Raw genomic sequence first — 23,036 nt, forward strand, 5'->3', positions numbered from 1 at the left:
ACATAAAGTTAAAATTCACACATCATCAGGTTGGCAGCACGAGCTTCTTCATTGGGTGTTTGTGGAGCAGGATCAGAAGACACAACCACCTGATGAAGGAGCAGCGCTCCAAAAGTTGTGCTTGCAAATGAGCCTGTTGGGAGTATCACCTGGTGTTGTGTGAATTTTAACTTTGTACACCTCAGTCCAACACCAGCATCTCCAAATCAGGTACATAATTCTTTGAAAGTTGCATCATTGGTAGACAGGTTGGTGAAAGAGGCGTTTAGCACACTTGCTTTCATTGTTAAAGCCGTTCAGTGTAAGAATTGGGACATCATGTTGAGGTTGTACAGGATTTTTGCAATATTGGTGAAGCCATATTCAATTTTGCTCAAAAAGCACACAAACTGCAGGCAGTCAATCCATGTAATATTTTATAAATTCCTACTTTGGTTAATAGAACCAGTCTGATTCAAGATTGGGATATGTGGCTAAGATTGGGAGTACAGTTCTGGTCGCCTTATTGACGACCACAGGTTGATGGGTGACCTTATTTCGAATTATAAAATCATGAGGCGTATTGGAAAGGTAAATATCACCGGGGGAAAAAAATTGTGAATCTCCCCTATTTTTACTTCACATGGCATTTGGACACTTAAATTCTGTCAGCATCGCCAGAGTGCATACTGCCGGTGTCAGGAAGAAAATGCGCATGCTCCTGGCTGCACGGAAGGCACGCATCACGACTTTCTTTTGGTGGGTCATGATTCGGAGATGCCAGTGTTGGACTGGGATGTACAAAGTTAAAAATCACACAACACCAGGTTATAGTCCAACAGGTTTAATTGGAAGCACATTAGCTTTTGAGGCTGTTGCCACGATGCCATCCTTGTGGGGGATGCTGGTGTAGAGTGCGGAACCGTCCATTGTAACGAGGAATGTTCCCTGTTCGACTGGTCCATGGGTGCTGAGTTTCTGTAAGAAATCTGTAGTGTCGCGACAGAAGCTGGAGATCCCCTGTACAATACGTTTCAAGATGCCTTCCACATAGCCAGAGAGATTCTCACATCGGGTCCCATTGCCCGACACGATGGGACGTCCCGGTGTGTTGGCTTTGTGTACCTTTGGAAGGCAGTAGAAGTCGCCTACACGAGAAGTACGTGGGATGAGGGCGCGTAGAGAACTCTGAAGGACTGAATCCAAAGTTCTGATCAGTGTGTTTAATTCATGGGTTTGTTCTTTGGCCGGATCAGCTGGTAGTTGCCTGTTCCTGGTTGTTCAGTTGTCGGTACACTTCCTTGCAGTAATCTGTTCTATTCTGAATGACAATGGCTCCTTCTTTATCTGCTGGTTTGAAGACAATGTTGTGATTAGTTTTGAGAGCCTGGATGGCATTGCGTTGTGAACGGGTGATCTTTTGCTCTACCTTGAGGGTACGGCTGATGAATCTGGCATTTAGATATTTCCTGACAGATTGAGCATACATGTCAAGCCCAGGGCAGCGGCCCTTCGGTGGGGTCCATGTTGACACCTTCTTTGGTCGCTCCTGTACAGATCCCTGTGATGACTGTTCTAGTTCATCAGTGGGCTCCGTGGGATCACTGCCGGCACCTTGAAAGGATTCCCGGAGTCTCATTCGTCTGATGAACTCCTCTGAGTCTGCTGCCAGAACCAACGAGTCCATTTTGGTGGTGGGGCAGAAGTTGAGACCCCTACTCAGGACTTCAATCTCTTCCGGTCGAAGGGTGTGGTCCAATAAGTTGACAATAGACTTCCCCACAGTGATAATGTTGTCCACTGTGGTTCCAGGGCGGGCTTTGCTATTACTGGTGAGAATGCCAAGCTTCTCCAGTTTTTTGTTCTTGGCGTGCATGTACGTGGTGTAGTTTTGTCGCCTTGTCTGTTTGGCAATGTCACGTAATTGTACTGGTATATCCTGTGTGCAGGCTGTGAGTGTGGACTCCATCTGAATTTCAAGGTTGTGGCGCCTGCTGTAGAGTTGGTGCACGAGATGATTGAGAGGTTTACAAGAGGTGCAGTGGCAAAGTCTCTCTGCGTAGTCTGTGTTGTAGGTCGACCTAACTGGGTTCGTGATTCGTAATCCTTTCAGGATCTTGCCTGCGTTCCTGTAGAAACTTGATGTCTGTGTCGATATGTGCAATCTTCTTGGAGATCCTCTCCACTTTAAGCTGGCGGTTAGTGGGGTCGATAGTGGTCATGATTACTACTTGATTTTACGCGCGCACGCACACAGACAGACAAAGACCCACATGCACACATATATTTTGTGGGGTGAATTTGTACTTGCAGAGTTACATTGCACTTTGCTCAAAAACTGCATACATTCATGTAGAACTCTAAGCTCAAAACTGCATGAATTTATGTAAAACTCTGTTATCTCACTTTTTGGATTAGAATCAATCTAAACATCAGGTCATAGACAGAGAACACAGAGGGCTAACACCTTCAACATATTGTCTAGCTAGCACCATCGTTAATAGCTAACCCGAGAATGCAACTTTATAAAAAAAGGGTTTTGTGATTTACACATGAAAGAAGTGAAACGATCACTGTATTCTACAGATGAAAGGCTTAACAAACAATCAATTTTTCAATGTTTAATTTCAGTTACATCATACTGTAAAGTTTTGCTATAAATTCTGTGTTACGATCGAGCCCTCCACTATCACCTGATGAAGGAGCGTCACTCCGAAAGCTAGTGTGCTTCCAATTAAACCTGTTGGACTATAACCTGGTGTTGTATGATTTTTAACTCCGAGTTCTTGGAGGACTCCTCCAACCACACCCCCTAAACGGGTGATGACATCAAAGTTTTTATAATAGCCAACAATATCAGATATACACCATATGAAGCAACATATGTCTACCTTTGAAATCAATGTGTCAATCCCTTAAATACTGCTCAGTTCCATGAGAAACTACCCTTATAATTCTGAACATGAGGAAAGAAGTAAACCTTTTCCAGGATTCAAACTCTATACGTGACAAACTGAGGGAATACACAAGGAAAATACCTTTGAGGTGGGACAGAGAGCATCTGAGCACCTTTGGAGAGCCTGCTCCCTCCATGGAATCACTCCAGTTGCTACATGTGAACAGTCTCCACCCCCTCCACACACCCCCAGGCCTCTCTCTCTCTCTCCCCCCCTCCCAGGTTGAGGAATGGAAAGGGGGAGACATTGCTTTGCTCCCAGATGTTGCCCAGAGGGAGGGAGTTTCACTCTGAAATTGACAGGGCAACCTCCACGTTGTGACGTCCACAATGGGGTGGGGGTGGGGACGCACTGTGCCTGCGCTGCCCTGCAGCTGAGGGACATGGGGAGGGGAGGACACTTTGCAAACTCCTTTCGATCTCCACCACGTCAATGCGGTTTGAGTTCAAGCAAAGCACGGGGTTTAATTTTAGCTTTACACTCTCAAAAGACCCCCACCTCTGTGAATCCAACACTTTACTCCACCCTCCACTATGGAAATACCGATTTGAGAGACTCCAGAGTTGGAGTTGCTACCATACCTGCTGTAGGGGTTTGGTAGAAACTGTTTATTTTAATGAACCATTTCAATTCAACTTCATCCTTGCCATTCAAATACTAATTTTACACAGAGGGTGGTTGATGTGTGGAATGAACCTCCTCAGGAAGCGATGGATGCGGGTACAATAAAAAGACATTTGTTTTAGTACATGAATAGGAAAGGTTTGGAGGGATACAGGCCAACAGCAGGCAGGAGAGACTGATTTAGTTTGGGATTATGATTGGCATGGACTGGTTGGACCAAAGGTCTATGACCATGCTGTATGACTCGATGGTAAGTTCATAGTTCCTTGAAAGGGGAGTCGCACATAGACAGCATATTGAAGAAGGTGTTTGATATGCCTGCCTTTATTGGTCAGTGCACTGAGTGCAGGAGTCGGGAGGTAATGTTGCGACTGTAGAAGACATTGGTTAGGCCACGTTTGGAGTATTGTATGCAATTCTGGTACCAGTGATCCCACCCTGACACACCATAAACCAGAGATAGTGACTGATATTGACTCTGATACAAAATCAAATCATTAAATCGCCAATGTGCCAATATGGGCCAATCATTGGCAGGTGGGACCTGTTTACTTTCAGAACACCGCCAGCATAGACTGGTTCGACTGAGTGGTCTGTTTCTGTGCTGTATGACTCTGTAACTGTTCTGTACTGGTTTTAAAACCATTTTCTTGCCTTCTCCCATAACTTCTTTGTTCTTCAAAGTCACATGAACTCAGCCTTGAATACATTCATTAACCGACCTAATTGCAGGAAGACATCCCCACTTCTGAACTCAATTCCTCTCGCTGATATACCACTTGCTTTGCTCATTGCTTGCTGCACTTTCTGACAACTGGCAGTGACTGGTGTAGAAGGACACTGAGGGCCCTTTGTCTATCCACACATCAATCCTGATGAAGGGCTCGTGCCCGAAACGTCGACTTTCTTCCTCCTCAGTTGCTGCCTGACCTACTGTGCTTTTCCAGCGCCACAATATTCGACTCTGATCTCCAGCATCTCTTTTCGCCACATCTCAACATATCACCACTTAGACAATGCACCTCCTTTCTGCTTTTTTTTACACTGCAAAGGCTAGAACTTCACATTGTGGGACTGCATTTTCCATGTGTTTGCAAGTTGACACACAGACCGGGATCAACTTTTCCAGAGTCTGGCCCCTCCTTCGGTTCACTCTTGAACCCCAGAATGAAAAAGTGGTGAGAAAAACACTGTTGTACTCACAAATGTTAGACAGAGGAAGGAAGTTACAGTCTGGGGTGAAGTTTAACCTTATGCAGAGAGAAAAGAGCAGCAGCAACTTCAGAGCTCATGGTCCGTCCAACCTCCGCATTTCCACAATGGCCGGCTCTGATTGGCAGGAGGACAAGACTCCTTCCGGTCCTCCAAGGTTCTACACTGCTCCATGGAAAGGAGCTCGCGCGCTCCCAAGAGTATGCGCAGTACTTGCTGACACTGGCGGTCATGCGCAGTGCTTGGTGACACCGTGGAGCATGCTCAGTGTGCAGGAATTTGTTTCAAATTTTAAAGTTAAAAATCACAAAGCACTTGGTGATAGTCCAACAGACTTATTTGGAAGCACTAGCTTTCGGAGCCCTGCTCCTTCATCAGCTGATTGTAGAGTATAACATCGTAAGACACAGAATTTATGATCTTACGATCTTATATTCCACAACCACCTGGTGAGGTAGCAGTGCTCCGAAAGCTAGTGCTTCCAGACAAGCCTATTGGACTGTAAACTGGTGTTGTGTGATTTCGAACTTCGTACACCCCAGTCCAACACGGGCACCTCCCGATCATGACAAATATTAAGCGTCCAAATGCGAATACGAGAGAAAAATGCCGAAGTTATTTTATTTTGCCGATTTTTTCCCTGTGCCTCGACATTTTATTTCTTTTGCATTTTGTCTGGCTGCTCAACGTTTCTGTCTTTTCCCCAGGGTAGAGGTATTCCAAAACTAGAGGGTAAAGGTTCAGGGTGTGGGGGAAAGATTTTAAAAGATCTAAAAGACTAGGAATAGAACATTCACCCCTTACTGGGCGGAAGTGAGGACTGAAGATGCTGGAGATGAGGGTCAAGAATGTGGTGCTGGAAACGCACAGCAGGTCAGGGAGCATCCGAGAAGCAGGAGACTCGACGTTTCGGGCAAAACCCTTCGTCAGGAAATAGCCATGGGGAACTGCAGGGCTGTGGCATAATCGAGTGAGTCTCAGTGGGATGCTGTTGGGAAGGTCGGTGTGAATGGCCTGTCGGGATGATATGGTTCCACTGCCTTAGCCATGCATATATTGAGAAATGTGGGAGGAGTGGGTTCCAGTTCGTGGGACACTGACACCAGTCCTGGAGAAGGTGGCATTTGTGCTGTCTCTCTCTTCACATTCTGCCCCTTGTCCATTTTCTCCCCATCCACTGCCCACTGCCCATTCTCTCTCCTCACACTGCACCATCTATTCTCTCCCCCAACCCTCTGAACCCCTGTCCATTTCCCTCCCTTCTCCACCACCACCAGCGACCCCTTCACCCCCCCCCCCCACCCTCACAATCGTCCTTTCTCGTGCCTCAGCCCTCTTTGATCGCTGTATGAAGTCTTTCTCAGGGAAGAGAGAGAATGGATGGTGATGACTTTACCTGGGAAACACGGCATGTGAGAAATAGCTGATTTTTAAAATTGAGAATAACTCAAACCATATATTCAGAAACTTCGTTACAGTCGGGAAGAATTTTATTTTTTTCAAACAAAAAGCTGCAGAAATCTTTCTGAAACTTCCATTGATGTTTGTGCAGTTAGGCCACAACAAAGGACAGGCTGTCAGGAGTGAATGAGTGAATAAAAGACACGTCCAACCTTGCCCTCGAGGAGAAAGTGAAAAATGCAGATGCTGGCGATCAGAGTCGAGAGTGTGGTGTTGGAAAAGCACAGGTCCGGCAGCATCCAAGGAGCAGGAGAATCGACGTTTCGTGCATAAGCGCTTGGCACTCGGCCACCGCTCCTTCAACCCCGCTGTGATGGCGCGTGAACTCACTGGTGCCTCCGCAGGTGGGAGGAGCAGGTGAATCCCTTCCGGCACATGCAGCAGGTGAATGGCCTCTCTCCAGGGTGGACCCGCTGGTGGGTCAGCAGTGCAGCTGACTGAGTGAAACCCCTCCCGCACATGGGGCACGTGAATGGCTTCTCTCACTTGTGGACTTACTCATGCGTCTGCTGATGGCTGATCCGACTGAAGCCTTTCCTACACACTGAGCAGGTGAATGGCCTCTCCCGGTGTGAATCCGTCTGTGGGTTTCCAGCAGGGATGGGGAAGGGAATCCTTTCCCAAAGACCCCACATTTCCAACGTTTCCCCTTTGGAGAGAACTTTCCTTGTGTTGCTCTGGGATTGAAATTACAATCAGAACAGGTACATAGCCTTTCCCACCTTGAGGGGTGAGACTTTGATTCCTCCAAGCTGAGTAAATGGTTTGAAGCACTTTTCACAGTCAGCGCACTGAATCTCCCTCACTCGGTGTCTCAGTATTCTTCCTGCCACAGGACTGTCCAAAATCTCTCAAACAAACAAACAAAAGCAAACATGCCTTCTTGATTGGAATGGCTGCTGATATTCAAGTCCCAATGAATCAAGCGGCTCTGTCAGAAGTTGATGTATATTTTGCTATAAGATTTCTTTCTGCACGTCTTCCTGCAAAGAAAAATCACAAAATAAGTGATCACTGTCAGTACAGTTAATGAACATAACATTGGTGGCGCTTCCTGTAGACTGCGAGATGTCTGCTGATCACATATTATCCAGGCCACAGAAACCTGAAAACCCTCATGCTGCCAGATCGGCTTAGCTGTGCATGGAGGAAAACTTCATTTCAGTGACAATAACATGGAACAAACTGCCTACAAAGATGCTGGAAATGGAGCTGAATCAAGGATATGAAAATGAAATGTTAAGGCTGCTTGAGAAAAGAAAGGCAGTAAAATTGCTGAATGACTTCCTGCTGACCTATTAATTAAAAAAATATGACAAAAAAAGGACGTAACTCCATTACTACATTAGAAGGTGAATAATAATTACAACAGAAACTTTTACAACAGCCAACAATATCAGATATACACCATATAGAACAAAGAACAAAGAAAGTTTACAGCCCAGGAACAGGCCCTTCAAGCCTGAGGCGATCCAAATGTACTGTCTAAACCTGTCGGTCAATTCCTTAGCATCTGTATCCCTCTACTCCCCACCCACTCATGCATTTATCCAGACGCATCTTTAATGTATCGACCGTGCCTGCCTCTACAACCTCTGCTGGCAACGCGTTCCAAACGCCCTCCACCCTCTGTGTGAAGTAAAACGCGTTTTCGCTTTGAATAAGTGCTGCCCTTGCCGCGTTCATTGTAGTGGTAGCTCTGCCCCATCCCTAATTCAGGCAGTTGGATCTCGTTTAATGAAGCTGCTTTTTGAGAGTATTGACTAGCCGTTTTTGCACAAGGCAGTGTAAGAAACAAAGGCTCGTCTGGGATTTGAACCCGGGATCTCTCACAACCCCACGTATCAGAAAACCCGAAGCGAGAATCATACCCCTAGACCAACGAACCACAGGCCGCAGGCGCCCTACATTTTTTGAGCAATGTGCCAATCCCTTAACTGCTACTCAGTTCCTTGAGAATCTAACCTTTTAGTTGTGAACATGAGGAAAGGACCAATCCTTTTCTAGGGTGCAACTGTATACGTGCCAAACTGAGGGAACACACAAGGAAAATAGCTTTAAGAGAGATAGAAAGTATTTGAGCACCTTTGGAGTGTCTGCTCCCTCCCAGGATTCACTCCAGTTGCTACAAGTGAACAGTGTTTCACCCACCCCGACCTCCCCTTCCCCCTCGCTGCTGGAGGATGGTATATGGAAAGGGGGAGACATTGCTTTGCTCCCAGATGTTGCCCAGAGGGAGGGAGTTTCACTCTGAAACTGACAGGGCTGCATCCGCATTGTGACGTCAACAATAGAGGGCGGGCCGGATAGCTGTCCTGCAGATGAGGCACGTGTGGAGGGGAGGGCACTTTGCAAATCCCATTCTCCTCCAAGTCCATGCAGATTGAGTTCAAGCAAAGCAAGGGGTTTAAATATACTATATAAAACCTCCTTTGTGCCTTGGGAAAACTCCGGCCGCGGGAAATGCAGTGTTACAGATTCAAAGTAACAGAAGCAGGAGTAGAGCATTTGGTCAAGCCTGCTCCGTCATTCATTAAGATCACAGCTCCACCAACCTGGACTATCCCGACTACCCTTAATTCCCCTACCATGCAAACACCCATCCAACTGCGTCTTCAATAAACTTCATGAAGCTGTCTCAACTGCTCTCTTGGGCAGAGAATCCCATGGAGTCTCACAGAGTGACACAGATGTACAGCACGGAAACAGACCCTTCGGTGCAACTCATCCATGCAGCCCAGATATCCTAACCTAATCTAGTCCCATTTGCCAGCACTTGGCCCAAATCCCCATAAAACCTTCCTACCCTCCAACCTCCAACCCTGGCAACATCCCTGTAAATCTTTTCTACACCTTTTCTAGTTTCACAACATCTTTCCGATAGGAAGCAGACCAAAATTACATGCAATATTCCAAACGTGGCCTGACCAATGTTCTGTACAGTGGCAACATGAGCTCCCAACATCTATCCTCGATGCTCTGACCAACAAAGGAAAGCACACCAAACGCCTTCTTTACTATCCAATCTGCCTGCGTCTCTACTTTTAAGGAACTATCAACCTGAACTCCAAGGTCTCTTTGTTCAGCAACACTTCCAAGGAACTTACCATTAAGTGTAAAAGTCCTGCTCTGATTTGATTTTCCAAAATGCAGCACCTCATATTTATCTACATTAACCTCCAACTGCCATTCCTCAGCCCATTGGCCCATCTGATCAAGGTTCCGTTGTGATCTGAGGTAACCTTCTTTACTGTCCACTACACCTCCAATTTTGGTGTCATCTACAAACTTGCTAACTATACCTCCTCCGTTTACATACAAATCATTTATATAAATGACAAAAAGTAGCGGACCCAGCATCAATCCTTGTGACACACCATTGGTCACAGGCCTTCAGTCTGAAAAGCAACCTCCATCACCACCCTCTGTCTTCTGCCTTCTAGCCAGTTTGTATCCAAATGGCTAGTTGTCCCTGCATGCCATGAGATTAAACCTTGCTCACCAGTCTCCCATGAGGAACCTTGATGACCGCCTTCCTGAAGTCCATATAGATCACGTCCATCGCTCTGCCCTCATCAATCCACTTTGTTACTTCTTCAAAAAACCCAATCATGTTCATGAGACATGATTTCCCAAGCATAAAGCCATGCTGACTATCCCTAATCAATTCTTGCCTTTCCAAATACATGTAAATCCTGTCTCTTAGGATTCTCTCCAAAACCTTGCCCATCGCGGATGTCAGGTTCACTGGTCTATAGTTCCCTGGCTTTTCCTTACCACCTTTCTTAAATAGAGGCACCACGTTAGCCACCCTCTAGCCTTCTGGCACCTCACCTGTGACTATTGATGATACAAATATCTCAGTAAGAGGCCCAGCAATCACTTCCCGAGTTTCCCACAGAGTTCTCGGGTACTCCTGATCAGGTCCTTGGGATTTATCCACTTTTCTGCATATCAAGATATCCAGCAATTTCTCATCTGAAATATGGACATTTTTTCAACATGTCACCATCTACTTTCTCACATTCTAGATCTTCCATGCCCTTCTCCACAGTAAACACTGATGCACGATATCCGTTCAGTATCTCGCCCGCCCCCCCCCCCCCCCACCCCCCCCATTCTACTGCAGCTCCACAAAGGCCGCCTTGCTGATCTTTGACGGGCCCTATTCTCTCCCTTGTTATCCTTTTGTCCTTAACGTATTTATAAAAATCCTTTGGGTTATCCATGACTATTTGCCAAAGTTATCTCATGTCCCCTTTTTTGCCCTCATGATTTCCCTCTTAAGGATGCTCGTACTGCCTTCTCCTCTAAGGATTCACTCGATCTCTCTGCCGATACCTGATATATACATCCTTCTTTATCTTAACCAAAATCTCATTTTCTCTAGTCATCTAGCATTCCCCAAGCTACCAGCCTTTCCTTTCACCCGAACAGGAATATACTCAGATGAAGGAGCGTCGCTCAGAAAGCTAGTGTGCTTCCAAGTAAACCTGTTGGACTATAACCTGGTGTGGTGTGATTTTTTAACTTTGTACTCCCCAGTCCAACACCGGCATCTCCGAATCAGGAATATACTGTGCCTGAACTCTTGTTATCTCATATTTGAAGGCTTCCCATTTTCCAGCAGTCCTTTAACCTGCGAACATCTGCCCCCAATCAGCTTTTGAAAAATTTTGCCTAATACCTGAGTCTTCCTCCAATTTAGGACCTCAACTTTTAGATCTGATACATTATTTTCAATCACTGTTCTAAAGTTAATAGAATTATGGTTTACCCTTAGGTTTTGCACCCACGCCAGTATGTACATCCACATTGTGAATTAGAAAATGTCCTTGTACACACTTAACAAATTCCTCTATTTGGCAGATAGGAAAATGGGCAGGAGTTATACCTTGGGTCCACTCTTCCTTCATTCCCACCAAGCCTAACCCCATTCCCACCCCAATAGTCCAATGGCACTTTCCCCTGCAACTGCCGAATGTGTGACACCAGCCCATTTACCTGCTCCCTCCTCTCTATCCAAGGGTCCAAACTTACCTTCCAGGTGAAGCAGCACTTGACCTGCACTTCCCACAACCCAGTCGACTGCAGTTGCTGCTCATAATGTGGTCTCATCTACATTGGGGAAAACGAAGCATAAACTGGGTGACTGCTGCACAGAACATCTACGTTCTGCCTGCAAAAAAGACCCTGAGCTTCCAGTTGCCTGCCAATTCGACACCCCACCCTGTTCCCTGGCCAACATCTCTGTCTCAGGTTTGCTGTAGTGTTCCAGCGAAGCTCAGCACCAGCAGAAAGAAGAGCACCGAATATTACACTTGGGGAGCATACATCCCTCTGGTCCCAATATCAAATTCAATAAGTCTCGGGCCTGAACTCCATAGTATCCTCGTCCCTTCCACACACACCAAGCCTTGTTATCACATAGTCTGTCATTACACACTACCTATTCTTAGCCACGAACAGTCTCCATTCACCCTCCCACGCAGATCGTTATCAACTTCCTTTCCTGTCCACAGTTCTTCCCTCGCTTTGGGCTCTGTCCTGATCTATCATTAACTGCGTCCGCCTTCCTCCCATATAAACCAACGTTTTCCCAAAATATCTCCTGCATATAAACCAACGTTTTCCCAATCACCATCAGTTCTGTGGAAGGGTCACCGGCTACTCCTGTTTTTTGTTTCAGATATACAGCATCCACAGTTCTTTCACCTTTTTATTGAGGTAGATTTGGAAATTACTTCGGGAGACAGAAGGAGAGGGGGCAGAGAAGAACACCCATGAACTGTTGATCTCCGTTGTTACTCATAACGTAAAATCATTGCAGTGTGATCACTTCCCTTAAGCATGGATAGAGGTTGCGGGCTATGGTGAGCTTGTGGCGCAACGGTAGCGCGTCTGACTCCAGATCAGAAGGTTGCGTGTTCGAATCAAGAAAGGAGTACTTCACTCCGGATATCTGTTGAGCCGAATTTGTGAACACTGTGTCAGGGAGGTGGTGTGCCCCTTGTCTGCGTAAATACTCAGCTCCCCCAGTTCATCACGGGATTTAAACACAGCCGTCTCCCTCTGGGCAGCCGCTTCAATCAGTTGGTGACAGCGCGGTGTGAATAACGTAATACCGATAGTTTTACAACATAATCCAGAGACTCCCAGCTTTATGTTTCAATCTATCAGGAGAGTGTTAGCGAGTTCAGATAGAAATGTTTCCCACCAACTGCAAATCCTTTCCTCTCACTGGACACAGTTAAAATTATCTTTATTCAACAGAAGGAGCGGAAACTCTAGTCTGATGGCCTCTCTCCACATTAACGGTGAGCCTGAATTTTATAAGCGGTGTCAGTAAAATCCAGTGGCGGACACTGATTTGGTTCAATCGATTTTTTTTGCCAAGAGTAATTCACCGAGAGGATGCTGCTGTGTGAAACAGCGTGGGGAATTACTGCAGGGCCTCCTGCGCATGAGACACACCGCAACTGATGTGTTTCACCTTCACCAGGCTCAACACAATATGTAAATAAGTGTCTCATTCTGTCGCCTTCTCCCTGTAAATCTGCACATTGTTACATTGAACATGCCCCACCGAATTCCCATTTGTGTCCATTGAATCTGCCTCTTTGTCACTGTCAGACAGCGACTTACTGACCCCACTCCCTGTGCGAAAACGTTCTTCCTAATGTCACTTTTACTTATTTTCCTGATGACTTTAAATCTCTGCCAAATTATTCTCGATCCTTTCAGGCCTGGGAGCATTTGCACTGCATTATTTCCTCTGTCTAAAACCCTCATGACGTGGAAAACTTCAATCAGACCAGCTTTCCGCCCTCTGTTCACCAAAGAGAGCTGCCCCAAACTTTCCAATCTCCCTTCATTGCTGACATTCCTCAGGACGGTACCATTCACATTAACCTGTTCAGCGCCGTCTGCAATCACTTCACTTCCCCGCTTCCTGAAGTGTCACCCTCAGAATTGAGCGTAATACAGGTGGAGGATTCATTCAGACTCGGATTGCGCGGGCGAAAAATCTGCAATACTTGTTCTCACTTTGAACAAGTGTTTCCCTTCGCCGTGTTCACTGCAATGGCAGCTCTGCGCCGTCCCTAATTCAGGCAGTCCGATCTTATTTAACGAAGCGGCTTTTTGAGAAAATTCATCAGGTATTTTTGCTCAGGTCAATTTAAGGAATGATGGTTCGCCTGGGATTGGAACCCGGGAATTCTCACACGGCTGCATATGCTCGAAGACCCAAAGCTAGAATCATATCCCAGACTAACGAGCCACCTCCGGAAGCAGCTGAGACTTGCTCAGTACGAAATACATTGTGCATTGCTCCCAGAATTGCAAGTAAGGAAGAGTTTCAAGAACATCTGCTTCTCAATCTGTCTCGCTGCTTCCAGGACGCTGCTGTTTGTCCCGTCCCCAGGGACCGGGCTCTCTCCACTGGTGGATAATTGAACCATTTCGTTTCTACTTGCAAGATGTGCTGGTGGAAGGCAGAGCCCATTCACTCTTCTGCTCTCTCACACTATTACGTGAGGCAGGAGAAGTCAGTTACAGTCATGCGGAGGAAATGGGCAACTTTGAACGTGTTCCAAAGGTCCTGTTAACGGAGAGATAGAAAGATGCTGTGCTGTCGGGACAGAGAGAAATGGACACCGGAGACTCTTCCCTCAGGTAAATTGATATGAGTGCATTATTGTGCAGCCTGCTTGGTGTTCAGAATTTGTCTTAACACAACAATCCTGCAGGAAGTCTTTTGTTACACCGTTGGTTTCTTTACTGCGGGCAATGGACTAAAACAGCAAGTCATGTGTTTCAACTTCACCGGTTCATTGCCATCTGAGAGAAGAGGTTTCACACGAGATCAGGACACACCGTCAGAGAACAGGACAAGACAACTCAGAGCTCCACAAGGGTGCCAGCGCAACTGTGTAAATTTGACTTGTGTATCGATGTGATATATTGAGCTCAGATACCCAGATTTGTTTTGGGAAACAAATGACATGGCAAGGAAAAGAACAGAGCGCCGTTATACGGGAAAGCTACGAAAGACATTAAGTGAGTAGGAGAAAATGGTTTCGCTTCTGGGTTATGATCCCATCATGCACTCGCTGTGCCATTCTCCTGCATTGCACGGTAGCTTTTCCAGAGAAATATTCAGCTTTTCATCTGGCGTGTGACTTGCATGTTCGAGAATGACGTCAAAAGATCTTCACTGCTGTAGTGTCATGTGCTGTTGTGCAGACATGTCGCCGATGTGCAAATATAAACTCAGAGAGTAATGTACACTAGAGACTCTGAGCCAGCTGAAACTTGCTCAGTGTGAAATACATTCCACATTGCTCCAAGAATTGCAAGCAGCAAAGTGTTTCCAGAACATCTGCTTGTCATTCTGTCCCAGGGGCGCTGATGTTTGTCTCATCCCCAGGAACTGGTCTATCTCCACTGGCGGATAATTAAACCAATTTGTTTCTACTTGTCCGCTTTTCTGGAGGGAGGGAAGAGTCCATTCGCTCTTCTGCTTTTTAACTCCCAATCCCTTGGGGTGAGAGGTATCACTTACACTTTGTGGGCGGCACGGTGGCACAGTGGTTAGCACTGCTGCCTCACAGCGCTAGAGACCCGGGTTAAATTCCCGCCTCAGGTGACTGTGTGGAGTTTGCAGGTTCTCCCCGTGTCTGCGTGGGTTTCCTCCGGGTGCTCCGGTTTCCTCCCACAGTCCAAAGATGTGCAGGTCAGGTGAATTGACCATGCTAAATTCCCCGTAGTGTTAGGTAAGGGGTAAATGTAGGGGTATGGGTGAGTTGGGCTTCGGCGGGTCAGTGTGGACTTGTTGGGCCGAAGGGCCTGTTTCCACACTGTAAGTAATCTAATGAGTGGGAAGTGAATAACTTTGATTGTGAATTTCCTCCAAACTTCTGTTATTGGAGAGATAGAAAGATGCTGTGCTGGCGGAGCAGAGAGAAATGGACACCGAGGACTCTTCCCTTAAGTAGATTCATATGAGTACATTGTTGTGCAGTCTGCTTGGTGTTCAGAATTCGTCTTCACGCAGCAATCTTACAGAAAATCTCTCGCAAAGTGGGCATCGCTTTCATCGCTGCGACCGCGCAGCAGTTAACATCTGAGCCTAAGTGCCCCAGATGAAGAGAATCCGAGTGAAACCTTCACTCACTGAGAGTCATCCCCACGGCACTGAGCTGCGGGACTGCAGGCAGTCCAACACGGAAGGGACGGTTAAATGAACCATTGTCGCTCCCTCAGCCTCTCTGTCCCATAGACAGGCAGTGGGACGGCAGAAACGCGTACCATCGTTCTCCCGCCGACAGAGGCGGTCCAGTCCATCGTGTCCACGGCGACTCGCTGCCACTTGTCTCTCTCTGAGGTGATTCACAATCAGTGATATCTGTCCGAATACTAAGGGGCTGTGTCTGAATGGTGATACCGTTTCTGACATGCTGATCGTCTTGTCATTCACGTACGAACCGGCGTGGCGAATTACGGCAGGCAAGGCACGAAATCACAAGGTATGCGTCTCAGCTCGCTGGCATCTCAGAGAAGTGGGTTTGCGATTCAGTTCGTAGGAAGCCGACGAAAAACAGGAGAAGACCACTCAGACTTCGAAAACCAAGTTACTTGAACGGTGTGAGCTTCGGGATGATCCGGGGCATTCAGATAGTCGTTTGAAAGGCAAGGTGCTGAGCACTATCACAAAGGACAGCTGCTGTAGAAGACACTGAACAATAGCAGAGGATGGTTTCGAGTCATCGACCTTTGGGTTATGGGCCCAGCGCACTCCCGCTGCGCCACTCTGCTCTTACGCACAGCGCCCTATTCCACAGGTCCCTTCAGACTTTCGTCTGGCGCCTGGCATGCACGTTCGAGACTGATGAGAAAGTGAGGTCTGCAGATGCTGGAGATCAGAGCTGAAAATGTGTTGCTGGAAAAGCACAGCAGGTCAGGCAGCATCCAGGGAACAGGAGAATCGACGTTTCGGGCATAAGCCCTTCTTCAGGAAGTTCGAGACTGATGTCAAAGATCTCCACTGCTGTCGTCTTATATAGTGTTGCGCAGACGTATGGAGGCTGTGTAAATACAAACTTTTTCTAACTTCCCACATTCTGTTGGTCGAACTGTGATTTCACTCTGAATAGACGCCATGCGGCCCACCTTCGCTCTGCTGGATCGACACAGTAAGTAAACGTGGGTCTCTATTCGTATCATTCTCTTGCCTTCTCCATGTAATTCTGCACATTGTTACTTTAAACATGACCACCGAATTCCCGTTTGCGTCTAATGAATCTGCCTCTTTGTCAGTGTCAGTTAGGGATTTACTGACCCCAACCACCACTCCCTGTACGAAAGCGTTCTCCCTAATGTCACTTTGGGTTCTTTTCCCCATGACTTTAAAACTCTGCCGAATCGTTGCCGATCCTTTCAGGCGTGAGAGCATTTTGACTACATTACTTTCTCTGTCTCGACGTCGCATGACTTGGAAAGCTTCAATCGGGCCAGATTTGAAACTTCTGTTCTCCGAAGAGAGCTGTCCCAAATTTCCAATCGACCCTCATCGCTGACAGCCCTCAAACACCGCACCACTCACGTCAACCTATTCAACGGTATCGCCAATCATTTCACTTCGCTGCTTTCTGTCCCATTGGTACGCCAGGGAGCCCAACCTGGTTTAACGAAGGTGCTTTTTGAGAAAATTAAGCCGGCACGTTTGCATAAGTCACAAAACGCAGGCTCGTCCGGGATTTGAACCCGGGATCTCTCGCACGTCTCCGTCGACGAAGACCCAAAGCAAGAATTATACCCCTAGACCAACGAGCCAGCCAACTGGCGCCCCTGCGCCCCCACTCTACCTCTTGAACCAGCTGAGTCTTGCTCAGAGTGAAGTACAGTTGAAATTGAACAGACTGGGGCTGTTTTCTCTGGAACGTCGGAGGCTGAAGGGTGATTTCATGCAAAATTATGAGGGGCATGGATAGGATAAATAGGCAAAGTCTTTTCCCTGGGGTCGGGGAGTCAAGAACTAGAGGGCATAGATTTAGGGTGAGAGGAGAAAGATATAAAAGAGACCTAAGGGGCAACTTTTTCACGCAGAGGGTGGTGCATGTATGGAATGAGCTGCCAGAGAAAGTGTCGGAGGCTGGTACAATTGCAACATTTAAGAGGCGTTTGGATGGATATATGAACAGGAAGGGTTTGGAGGTATATGGGCCGGGTGCTGGCAGGTAGGACTAGATTGGGGTGGAATATCTGATCGGCATGGACGGGTGAGACCGAAGGGTCTGTTTCCATGCTGTATATCTCTATGACTCTTTGAAGAGCTGCTTCTCATTCTGTCTCTCAGCTGCCGTTTGTCCATCCCCAGGTACCGGGCCCTCTCTACTCGCAGAAAATTAAACCGTTTTCTTTCTAAACTTTTCTCTGACACCGGAGTGACCAGTGACAAGCATTGCCCTCCTCAACATAGGGTACAGAGAACAGGAGAAGACCCCGCAGACCTCCACGAGTGTATCATCTCAACTGTGCACATTGGGCCAGTATATCAATGTGAAATATTTACGTCGAAGTTTTTTGGGAAGCAGATGAGAAGGCGAGATGCACAACAGTGCGCCGTTATACGGGAAAGCTGCTAAAGACGATATTGAGTGAATAGGAAAGATGGTTTCCCTTCTGGGTTATGCTCCCATCACGCACCGGCAGACATATCGCCGACAAGCAAATATTAACTCTGTCTGAATTGCCACATTCTGTTTTTACGAACCGTGACTTCACTCAGAAGCACAATTTACCCGCTCCCTCCTGAATATCCTTCCAGGCTCGAACATACCTTCCAGGTGAATCAGCACTTCACCTGCACATTTGCCGCAACCTAGTCTACTGCATTCGCTGCTCATAGTGTCGTTTCCCCAACAGAACATGAAGTATAAACTGGGTGACTGCTTCGCAGAACATCTCGGTTCTGCCCGCAAATAAAGGTCCTGAGCTTCTGCTTTTCTGCCACTTTAACACGCCACCCTGTTCCCTGGCCAACATCTCTGTCTCAGGCTTGTAGCAGTGTTCCAGCAAAGCTCAGCTCCAGATGGAAGAACAACGCCTCATATTCCACTTCAAAACCCTACAGCCCTCCGGTCTTCAAGATCGAGTTGCATGACTTTACGGCCTGAAATCCCCCATGTCCTTGACCCCTACCACACACATACGAGCCCTTGTTATCACATAGTCTGCTACGACACACTACTTATTGTTAGCCACTAACGGTCTCCATTAACAGTTATTCACCCTCCCACACTGATCGTTATTCACTCCTTTGTCCCTCCTATTGTTCTCTCTCTCTGAGTTGGCGGGAAAGAGAGCAATGTACACTGGAGACTCTGAACCAGCTGAAACTTGCTCAGTGTGAAATACATTCCACTTTGCTCCAAGAATTGCAAGCAGCAAAGAGTTTCCAGAACATCTGCTTGTCATTCTGTCCCCGGGATGCGGTTTCTGACATGCGGATCGTCTTGTCATACACGTCGGAACCGGCGTGGTGCACTACTGCAGGGAAGGCACGAAACCACAAGGCATGCGTTTCAACTTTATCAGCTCATTGGCATCTCAGAGAAGTGGTTTTGCGGTTCAGTTCAAAGGAAACCGACGAAGAACAGGAGAAGACCACTCAGACCGCCAAAAGCACGTCACTTGAACGGTGTGAGTTTCGCGACAGAATCGGTATGATACGGGGCATTCAGACACTCAGGAAGTCTGAATGCCGAACAGAGTGCCATCACAAAGGAAAATCGCTCAAGGAGACAGTGAATAATAGCAGAGGATGGTTTCGATCCATCGACCTCCGGGTTATGGGCCCAGCACGCTCCCGCTGCGACACTCTGCTCCTACACAACGTGACTTCTTCCACAGGTCCTTTCAGCCTTTCGTCGGGCGCGTGGCATGCACGTTCGAGACTGATGTCAAAGATCTCCACTGCTGTCGTCTTATATAGTGTTGCGCAGACGTATGGAGGCTGTGTCAATATCAACTTTTTCTAACTTCCCACATTCTGTTGGTCGAACTGTGATTTCACTCTGAATAGACGCCATGCGTCCCAGCTTCGCTCTGCTGGGTCGACACAGTAAGTGAACGTGGGTCTCTATTCGAATCATTCTCTTGCCTTCTCCATGTAATTCTGCACATTGTTACTTTAAACATGACCACCGAATTCCCGTTTGCGTCTAATGCATCTGTCAGTGTCAGTTAGGGATTTACTGACCCCAACCACCACTCCCTGTACGAAAGCATTCTTCCTAATGTCACTTTTGGTTCTTTTCCTCATGACTTTAAAACACTGCCGATCCTTTCAGGCGTGGGAGCATTTTGACGACATTACTTTCTCTGTCTCGACGTCGCATGACTTGGAAAGCTTCAATCGGGCCAGATTTTGAAACTTCTGTTCTCCGAAGAGAGCTGTCCCAAATTTCCAATCGACCCTCATCGCTGATAGCCCTCAAACACCGCACCACTCACGTCAACCTATTCAACGGTATCGCCAATCATTTCACTTCGCTGCTTTCTGTCCCATTGGTACGCCAGGGAGCCCAACCTGGTTTAACGAAGGTGCTTTTTGAGAAAATTAAGCAGCCACTTTTGCACGAGCCACGTAAACGCGGGCTCGTCCGGGATTTGAACCCGGGATCTCTCGCACGTCTGCGTCGACGAAGACCCAAAGCGAGAATCATACCCCTAGACCAACGAGCCACACCGCCGAGCTGGCTGCGGCCCCACTCTACCTCTTGAACCAGCTGAGTCTTGCTCAGAGTGAAGTATAGTTGACATTGAACAGGCTGGAGCTGTTTTCTCTGGAACGTCGGAGGCTGAAGGGTGACTTTATGGAGGTTTACAAAATTATGAGGGGCATGGATAGGATAAATAGGCAAAGTCTTTTCCCTGGGGTCGGAGAGTCAAGAACGAGAGGGCAGAGATTTAGGGTGAGAGGGGAAAGATATAAAAGAGACCGAAGGGGCAACGTTTTCACGCAGAGGGTGGTGCGTGCATGGAATGAGCTGCCAGAGAACGTGGCGGAGGCTGGTACAATTGCAACATTTAAGAGGCTTTTGGATGGATATATGAATAGGAAGGGTTTGCAGGGATATGGGCCGGGTGCTGGCTGGCAGGACTAGATTGGGGTGGGATATCTGATCGGCATGGATGGGTTGGACCGAAGGGTCTGTTTCCACGCTGTACATCTCTATGACTCTATGAACAGCTGCTTCTCATTCTGTCTCTCTGCTGCCGTTTGCCCGTCCCCAGGAACCGGGCCCTCTCTACTGGCAGAAAATTAAACCGTTTTCTTTCTAAACTTTTCTCTGACACTGGAGTGACCAGTGACAAGCATTGCCCTCCTCAACATAGGGTACAGAGAACAGGGGAAGACCCCGCAGACCTCCACGAGTGTGTCATCTCAACTGTGCACATTGGGCCTGTGCATCAATGTGAAATATTTACGTCGAAGTTTTTTGGGAAGCAGATGAGAAGGCGAGATGCACAACAGTGCGCCGTTATACGGGAAAGCTGCTAAAGACGACATTGAGTGAATAGGAAAGATGGTTTCCCTTCTGAGTTATGCTCCCATCACGCACCGGCAGACATATCGCCGGCAAGCAAATATCAACTCTGTGTAAATTGCCACATTCTGTTTTTACGAACCGTGACTTCACTCAGAAACACAATTTACCCGCTCCCTCCTGAATATCCTTCCAGGCTCGAACATACCTTCCAGGTGAAGCAGCACTTTACCTGCACATTTGCCGCAACCTCGTCTACTGCATTCGCTCGTCCTCCTGACGTGAAAGCTCTGCCGAATCACTATCGATCCTTTCAGGCATGGGAGCATTTTCACAGCATTATTTCCTGTTTCTCGGCCCCTACTGACTTGGAAAAGTTCGGTTCTCCGAGGAGAGCTCGCCCAATTTTTCAATCTGCCTTTATTGCTGACATTCCTCAAATACCGCACCACTAACGTCAACCTGTTCAACGCGATCTCCAACCATTTCACTTCCCTGTTTTCTGCCCCATTCGTACTCCAGGCAGCCCAACCTCGTTTCACGAAGGTACTTTTTGAGAAAGTTGTGCGTCTCTTAACTTGCACAAATCAAGTTAAGAGACGCAGCCTCGTCTGGGATTTGAATCCAGGACCGCGCACAAGTCTGCACAGTTAAAGACTCTACCTGAGAGTCACGCGCCTCGACCAACAAGCCAAACAGCGGCTATTGCCCCACCCACCACACACCTCTTGAGCCAGCTGAGACTTGCTTAGTGTGAAATACATTTGACATTGCTCTCAGAATTGCAAGTGACGAAGAGTTTCCAGAACAGCTGCTTCTCATTCTGTCTCCATGCTGCTGTTTGTCCCGTCCACTGTTTCGAAACTTATCTCTGACAACCGAGTGGCCAGTGACAAGCATTGCTTTCCTCAACATAGGATACAGAGAACAGGAGACCACTCAGAGGTTATACGGGAAGGCTGCTAAAGACGACATTGAGTGAATAGGAAAGATGGTTTCCCTTCTGGGTTATGCTCCCATCACGCACCGGTAGACATATCGCCGACAAGCAAATATTAACTGGGCCTGTGTATCAATGTGAAATATTTACGTCGAAGTTTTTTGGGAAGCAGATGAGAAGGCGAGGTGCACAACAGTGCGCCGTTATACGGGAAGGCTGCTAAAGACGACATTGAGTGAATAGGAGACAATGGTTTCTCTTTTGGATTATGGTCCCAACATGCACGCGTTGTGCCATTCTCCCGCATTGATCGGCAGTTTTTCCAGAGAAGTATTCAGATTTTCATCTGGCGTGTGGCAGGCACGTTTGAGAATGACGTCAAAAGATCTTCACTGCTGTCGTGACATATGCTGTTGTGCAGACATATCGTCGATGTGCAAAAATAAACTCTGTCGAAATTCCCACATTCTGTTTTTCGAACTGTGATTTCGCTCAGAATCACTAATTTTCAAAACTCGCAATATTCAAACTTTAACAAAGTGCTCATAGAAATGATTAGTGAACACCTGGAAGAAATTCTTCCAAACTTACCTGGGGAATTTCGCTTTGAGGGGTCTTGAACTTTAAGTGGAAGGAAGGGAAGTTTGCCTCGAGGCTGTTTAATGTGGAGATGTGTTCTCCATGTAAACTGGTCATAGTTGACCATCCAGTGCTTCCCGATGCAGGGCTGCCTGACCCCCAGGGAGGTTTACTTGTAGCAACTGGAGTGAATCCAGAGAGGGAACAGATTCTGCAAAGGTGCTCAAATACTTTCTATCTCTCTTTTAGGTATTTTCCTTGTGTATTCCCTCAGTTTGGCACGTATGCAGTTTGCACCCTGGAAAATGATTGCCTTTTTCCTCATGTTCACAATTAAAAGTATAGTTTCTCATGGAACTGAGCCGCATTGAAAGGATTGGCATATTGATTTAAATGTGTACACGTATTTAGTTTTAGATTAGATTAGATTAGATTTGAACGAAGTTTTCCTCTAAACACACCTAAGCCTATCTGGCTGCATGATGGATTTCAGGTTTCTGTGTGCTGGGTATTATGTGATCAGCTTGCATCTGGCAAACTACAGGAACTGCCACCTATGTTATGTTCGTTTAAGTGTACTGCCAGTGATCACTTATTTTGTGATTTTTTTGTGCAGGAAGACGTGCCGAAAGAAATCTGAAAACAAATGAAACATCAACTTCTGACAGATACACTTGATTCGTTGGGACTTGAATATCAGCAGCCATTCCAATCAAGAAGGCATGTTTG

General features: G+C 47.0%; 1 protein-coding gene and 1 non-coding gene across 2 annotated transcripts in view; one reads left to right on the forward strand and one right to left on the reverse strand.

Moving 5' to 3' along the window:
• Positions 1-23,036, forward strand: part of LOC148144655 (uncharacterized) — a 70,783-nt gene that overhangs the window by 35,374 nt on the left and 12,373 nt on the right. The window contains exon 4 of the mRNA XM_087975429.1: positions 7,559-7,561. Within this exon, the coding sequence (XP_087831555.1) occupies positions 7,559-7,561 (3 nt within the window). The remainder of the gene's footprint in view (positions 1-7,558; positions 7,562-23,036) is intronic.
• Positions 19,893-19,982, reverse strand: trnap-ugg (transfer RNA proline (anticodon UGG)). Its single transcript is given in 2 exon segments — positions 19,893-19,928; positions 19,947-19,982. It is a non-coding gene; the product is annotated as a tRNA-Pro (tRNA).

This window comes from Chiloscyllium plagiosum, unplaced genomic scaffold (assembly GCF_037043375.1).
Source record: "Chiloscyllium plagiosum isolate Xiang-an unplaced genomic scaffold, Cpla_swu_hap1 HiC_scaffold_27, whole genome shotgun sequence".
Taxonomy (NCBI): Eukaryota; Metazoa; Chordata; class Chondrichthyes; order Orectolobiformes; family Hemiscylliidae; genus Chiloscyllium; species Chiloscyllium plagiosum.